Consider the following 6,612-nt stretch of genomic DNA (forward strand, 5'->3'; position numbering starts at 1 on the left):
AAAATCACTACTCATGAATGGCTACCTGTAAGGCAGGCATGCTGTCTTCCTCCCTCCATTTGCCTCTGAGTTAGCTCCCCTAATGATTTCAGAAACATTCAGCTTCTAATATGGCAAGTAAATCAGCCAAAATAAGGAAACTCTCTCACCTGAGCTGCATTCTTCAATTTACATTTATCATGAATAAAGCGACTCTTGACACTTATCTAACTCCTGTGTCTACTTCTCAAAAGGTTTAGAACTCATATCGAGGAAATGTGTGATTAAATAATACCAATTAGCAGCCATGTTATGATTTAGAAATATAATATCATTGATACCATTTGCATTTGTGACCAAGCTGTATATTTAAAGGACATATCAGGCTTGTGTAGAAAATGATTTTCACTTTTGGTCAAAGTCAAAGAAAAGTGGTGTGACAGAAGTTATATAAATTGATATCACTAAGGAATTGATATTCTGAAGTTGAACTCTACACCCTTCACCTTAGTGGTGTAGGTAGGCTAAAGAACTAACACATGGAGAAAAAAATACAAACATTAAATCTTAACTAAAGTATATATATTGCCTATATTTCATTTGATGGATTCATAGCACAGGTTATAGCAAAATCAAAGAATCAGAGAAGCTAACTATTTTAGAAATTTGAAGTTAAACCATAGCCCTAGGTTCAGGATACGTACCCCATTGCTTTTGTCTGGCTGAAATTTGGAAGGCCACTAAACATTTTTTGTCCTAGGACACTGAATTTGGAGACCCTTTCTCTAAAGCACTAAGATTTTGAGAAATTCATGCAGGGTCCTCTAGGGTTTTAACGGAATCACATTAGGAGGCTCTGTCAGAGAACACATGATTCAAAAAAAAACGCCTGGAGGCAGGTTTTCCTCAATGAGGTTGAAGATCCACATTATAAGGTCATTTTTTCTTTTTTCCTGTTCTCTTGCTTTTACTTCTTTTTCCATTTCCACTTGCTCTTTACTTCTATATATTGGTAATATGATTTTTTAATTAATCTAATAGTTTTAGTGTATCTTATCCAATTACAGTAATAAATATCTATTATTAACATAGTATTAATAAGGTATGTGTTTAAATGCATCAAAGTTTACCTTCACATATGTAAATTGTTTGATATAAACTTTGCTCAATTTTAGTATTAAAAGGTGTTTCTTGGGATGTTCCTTGAAATCAGCTTGATGCCTCTTGAGAAGCAGATACATTTACTTGAACAGTTTCTTCCAAAATCAATAAAACTAGCTTTGAATCCTAGTTCTACTACATGCTAGTAATAGTTCACTTTTCTAAACCTTAACTTCTCCACATTTCTCAGTGTAAACTATGACTATAACTTGTAGGGTTATGTTCAGGTTTATCAGTATAAATTTTCAATAAACTTTGACTTTCCTTCTGACTATTTCATTCACAAAATAAACAATAAACATTTTAACAGGATAGTCATTCTTTTTAGTTCAAAAGTTAATGTCCAGGGATGGCCTAGTAGTTCAAGCAGTTAGAGCTCCATGCTCCTAACTCCGAAGGCTGCTGGTTCGATTCCCACATGGGCCAGTGGGCTCTCAACCACAAGGTTGCAAGTTCAATTCCTCGAGTCCCGCAAGGGATGGTGGGCTGCACCCCCTGCAACTAGCAACTAGCAATGGCAACTGGACCTGGAGCTGAGCTGCGCCCTCCACAACTAAGACTGAAAGAACAACTTGAAGCTGAACGGCACCCTTCACAACTAAGATTGAAAATGGACAACAACTTGACTTGGAAAAAAGTCCTGGATGTACACACTGTTCCCCAATAAAGTCCTGTTCCCCTTCCCCAATAAAAATCTTAAAAAAAAAAAAAAAGTTAATGTCCAATGTCACCTTTGTATTTTTTTTTCATATATAAATTCTCATTTTGCATTATCTGAAGTATGAAATCACCATGTTGGAAGATTACCTATTATGTAACTAATGTTTCTCTAAATGCCAAGCTTAAAGCATTCTAGAGTTTGCCATACAAGATAGACATTCCCCAAGGCATTTACCGTTTCGAATAAAAACAAGTAACATGAAATTGTAGTTTGGTAAGAGATGAAAGCAGCAGATAAGCAATGGCACGAGTGTGGATGAGTAGGACTAATCCAGTCTTGATGGTTGTGTTGGTGATGAAGTAGCAAGATGAGTCAGCAAAAAATTTTTTGTCAGAATGTCTTTTAAACTGGAAGATGCGGGGGGTTGAATAGCTGAAAAGTGGGGAAATCTTCTGCCTACAGAGGTCATGATATGAACAGTAGCCTGATGTAAGAGAACAAAGATCAAGGGAAGTTTTAATATGTTGGACTACAAAAGTGAAAGTTGGTGAAAAATTTAACAAGTAATTAAATGCAGATCCTTCTTTGAGGGTTATCGTCAGGTACATATTTTGGATTCTTGAATGGAGTAAGGTTTTCATTTTTTAAAAGCAAGTCATTTCATTGGTATTAGTATTCCTCTTCTATTCTCCTTCTTTTTTCTGCACACTGTTCTATCCCTATTAGTTTCCTTGGACTTGCAGTCATCAGTTTGCTTGGTTTAAATACTCTATAGTCAAGATTTAACATTTCTTTTTCTCACCCTTCTTCTGCCTCACCCCACCCAATTCAGTTCAAGCCATTCTCAGTCTAGTTGTGTAGGACACAGCTCCCTAGCCCACGCTGGTATTCTGAGCCTTGCGTTCCCCCGGGCTGAGGCGGTCGATCGCCAGTTGTCAGTGGGTCGGCCACTCACAGCAGCTGGCTGCCGGCCAATCACGCTGGCCACTGGCCTCTCATGGGAGCCCACAGCAGCTCACCGCAGCCCAGCTCCAGAGAGAGCCGTTGTTTAAAATCTTAGCTGTAGAGGGCATAGCTCACTGGCCCATATGGGAATCGAACCCTTGACCTCGGCATTAGGAGCATGGCACTCCAACCACCTGAGCCACCAGGCCAGCCCAAGATTTAATATTTCAATTGGTACATGAGTATCAATCTGTTTCATGTGATTTCAATGCAAATTTCAATTCTTTACCAGGAATAATCAATGCATTTCGCTCTTCATTTTAACTTAATTCATGTACAGATTCTTTCTTAGTAAGCCTTTTTTGAAATCTTAAATCTTTATACTCAATCCTTGTTTTAAAATATACAAGTTCTTTGCAATTTTGAAAATTATTGCTTGTTACACTTAGCAATAGTATTCATTCTTTTTAATATTATTTATCTCCTTATTTGAGTAGTTTTGTTTTGAAACAGTTATGTGCAGTATTGCACTGATATTTTATGATAAATTTCCAAACCCTTTCAGCATTGGTAAGGGAATGGTGAGAGTGAGGTCATGCTTAGATTTCCGGAAACAACTATTCTTATTTTTTCTTAACAAAAGTTATTCTCAAAGTGATTGGTTTATAAGGAGACGCAAGGTGTAAATTGATCAGGGTCATTACTGGATGGAAGGCCAAATCTAGGTCAGGAAGAGATAAAATAGGGCAGAAACAAGAAAATTGCTTAGGGATCCTGACTTCAACACTCCCCTAGTTCTTTGAAACCAATATTATTCGTTTGACTAAGTCATGAAAGGCTTGTTTCACTTGTTTGTTCCTCAGAGTATAAATAAATGGGTTTAACATGGGGGAAATGGAAGTAGTGAGTATGGATACTCCCTTATTAATGGCCATTTCATCTTTTGCTGAAGGTTTGATATAGACAAAGATGCAGCTGCCATAGGTGATAGAAACCACAATGATGTGAGATGAACAGGTGGAAAAGGCTTTTGTCCTTTGTTGGGCAGAGGGAAACCTTAGAATCGTTCTGATGATATACATGTAGGACAAAACCACACACACGAGAGTCATGATGAAGACCAACACAGAGCACGCAATAACCATCTGCTCTATGAACCATGTGTCTGAGCATGAGATCTTCAGGATAGGGTTAGCATCACAGACAAAGTGGTCAATGGCAATAGAGTCACAGAAATCCAGTTCCAGTCCCAAGCTTAGTGGTGGGAATATGATCAACAAAGTGGTTATCCAACAGCAGAAGATAAGCCTTTTGCAGACTCTATGGTTCATGATAGTCATGTAATGCAGTGGTTTGCAGATGGCTACATATCGATCATAGGACATGGTGGCCAGGAGAAAAAATTCTGCTACTCCAAAAAGATATGTAAAAAATAATTGGCATGCACAAGCATTATAGGTAATAGTCCTGTCACGTGTTGATATACTGTACAAGAATCTAGGAATACAGGCAGAAGTGAATGAGATTTCTAAGAAGGAAAAATTTTGGAGAAAAAAGTACATTGCAGTTTTGAGGTGAGAATCCATTAATGTGAGGATGATGATGGTCAGGTTTCCAGTTACACTCAACATGTAGGTGATAAGTAGAAATATAAAAATCACAATCTGCAGTTGTGCATCATCTGTCAATCCCAAAAGGATAAAGCTGGTTAGTGACGTATGGTTTCTCATTTCTGGCTCCTAACTTCTGCCCAATTTTCATGGAAAACTAAGGGAGGTACGATATGAGAAGAGAGTGGGGTAAATGTTTTACAATGGGATTTTGTTTAGAAAAGCTAAGCCATGTATTTTACATAGATATGTTTTACTTGATAATGAATATTTTTAAATAATTTATGCTCTCAGTTCTGTTGATAAATTATTTGACAGGTTAGAAACCTGGCATTTAAATATTTTTGAGTACAATATATAGCAAGGTATACATTTTAAATTGCAGTCCAGTGTATACATGCGTGTGCGCGTGCACACACATACACACACTTTCATATGTCTGAAACAACAATTTTAATGAAATGCTAACACTTAGATGCCCAGCTCTCTAATTTTTTCCTATTCTAATTTATCTCATTTCAAATAAATATAATTAGTATTCACAAATTAGTTGCATTTGCATACACCAATAACAAACTATCAGAAGGAGAAGTTAAGAAAACTATCCCAATTATTATTGCTTCAAAAACAATAAAATACTTAGGAATAAATTTAACCAAGGGCGTAAAAGACGAGTACTCAGAAAAATATAAGACATTGAAAAAAATATTTAAAGAAAATACAAATAAATGGAAACATATTCCATGCTCATGGATAGGAAGAAGTAATATAGTTAAAATGCCCATACTACTTAAGGCAATGAATGTATAGATTCAACACAATCCCTATCAAATTACCAATGACATTCTTTACAGAACTAGAACAAATAATCCTAAAATTTATATGGAACCGTAAAAGACCCTGAATAGCCACCACAATCTTGAGAAATAAGAGCAAAGTGGGAGGTATCACACTACCTGACATCAAATCATACTACAAGCCCATAGTAATCAAAACAGCATGGTATTGGCATAAAAACAGACACATAGATCAATGGAACAGAATAGAGAGCCCGGAAATTTATCCATGCCTATATGGTCATTTAATCTATGACAATAGAAGCAAGATTTACATTGAAGTAAAAACAGTCTATTTAATAAATGGTGCTGGGAAAACTGGAGAGATACATGCAAAAAAATGATACTGTACCACCTTCTTACACCATATACAAGAATAAATTCAAAATGAATTAAAGACTTAAATGTAAGATCCAAAACCATAAAACTCCTAAAAGAAAATATAGGAAGTACATTTGCAGACATTTCCTTTAGTAATATTTTTATTGATATATTCCCTCGGACAAGGGAAGCAAAAGAAAAAAATAAACATGTGGGACTACATCAAACTAAAGTTTTTTTCACGAAAAAGGAAACCATCAATAAAACAAAAAGACATCCTACTGAATGGGATAAGATATTTGCCAATGATACAACTGATAAGGAGTTAACATGTTAATAATAGGAGTAAAAGTGCAAGCTGTATGGGAAATATCTGCACTGTCTTTGTAAATAAAATATTCTGATCAAAAAACAAAACCACGATGAATAATCTTTTTAATGCATTGTTGTATTCGATTTGCTAGAATTTTATTTAGGATTTTTGCATCGGTATTCATCAGAGATATTGGTCTGAGGGTAAGGGGGGTGGGGGGTGGGGGGTGGGAGATGAGGGTAAGGGGGATCGAATATATGGTGATGGAAGGAGAACGGACTCTGGGTGATGAACACACAATGGGATTTATAGATGATGTAATACAGAATTGTACACCTGAAATCTATGTAATTTTACTAACAATTGTCACCCCAATAAATTTAAGAAGAAAAAAAAAAAAAACTAAAAAAATCCAAAATTTATAAAATATTCATACAGCTCAACACCAAAAAACAAACAACCCAATTAAAAAATGGGCAGAGAATATGAAGAGACATTTCTGTAAAGACAACATACAGATGGCCAACAGACACATGAAAAGATGCTCAATGTCACTAATCATTAGAGAAATGCATATAAAAACCACAATGAGATATCATCTTACTCCTGTCAGAATGGCTGTCATCAATAAATCAACAAACAAGTGTTGGCGAGGATGTGGAGAAAAGGCAACCCTCGTGCACTCTTGGTGGGATTGCAGATTGGTGCAGCCACTCTGGTAAACAGTATGGAGGTTGTTCAAAATATTGAATACAGAACTACCTTATGACCCAGCAATTCCACTTC

At 36.1% G+C, this 6,612-nt stretch overlaps 1 protein-coding gene across 1 annotated transcript; it reads right to left on the bottom strand.

The window, feature by feature from the left end:
* Nucleotides 1–3,537: 3,537 nt before the first annotated feature.
* Nucleotides 3,538–4,476, bottom strand: LOC148759076 (olfactory receptor 6C2-like). The gene has a single exon (XM_088798526.1). It carries the CDS (start codon nucleotides 4,474–4,476, stop codon nucleotides 3,538–3,540), a length of 939 nt encoding a protein of 312 aa, XP_088654652.1.
* Nucleotides 4,477–6,612: the final 2,136 nt, after the last annotated feature.

The sequence above is a fragment of the Rhinolophus sinicus genome, chromosome 1 (genome assembly GCF_057876585.1).
Source record: "Rhinolophus sinicus isolate RSI-liver-muscle chromosome 1, RSI-T2T, whole genome shotgun sequence".
Lineage (NCBI taxonomy): Eukaryota > Metazoa > Chordata > Mammalia > Chiroptera > Rhinolophidae > Rhinolophus > Rhinolophus sinicus.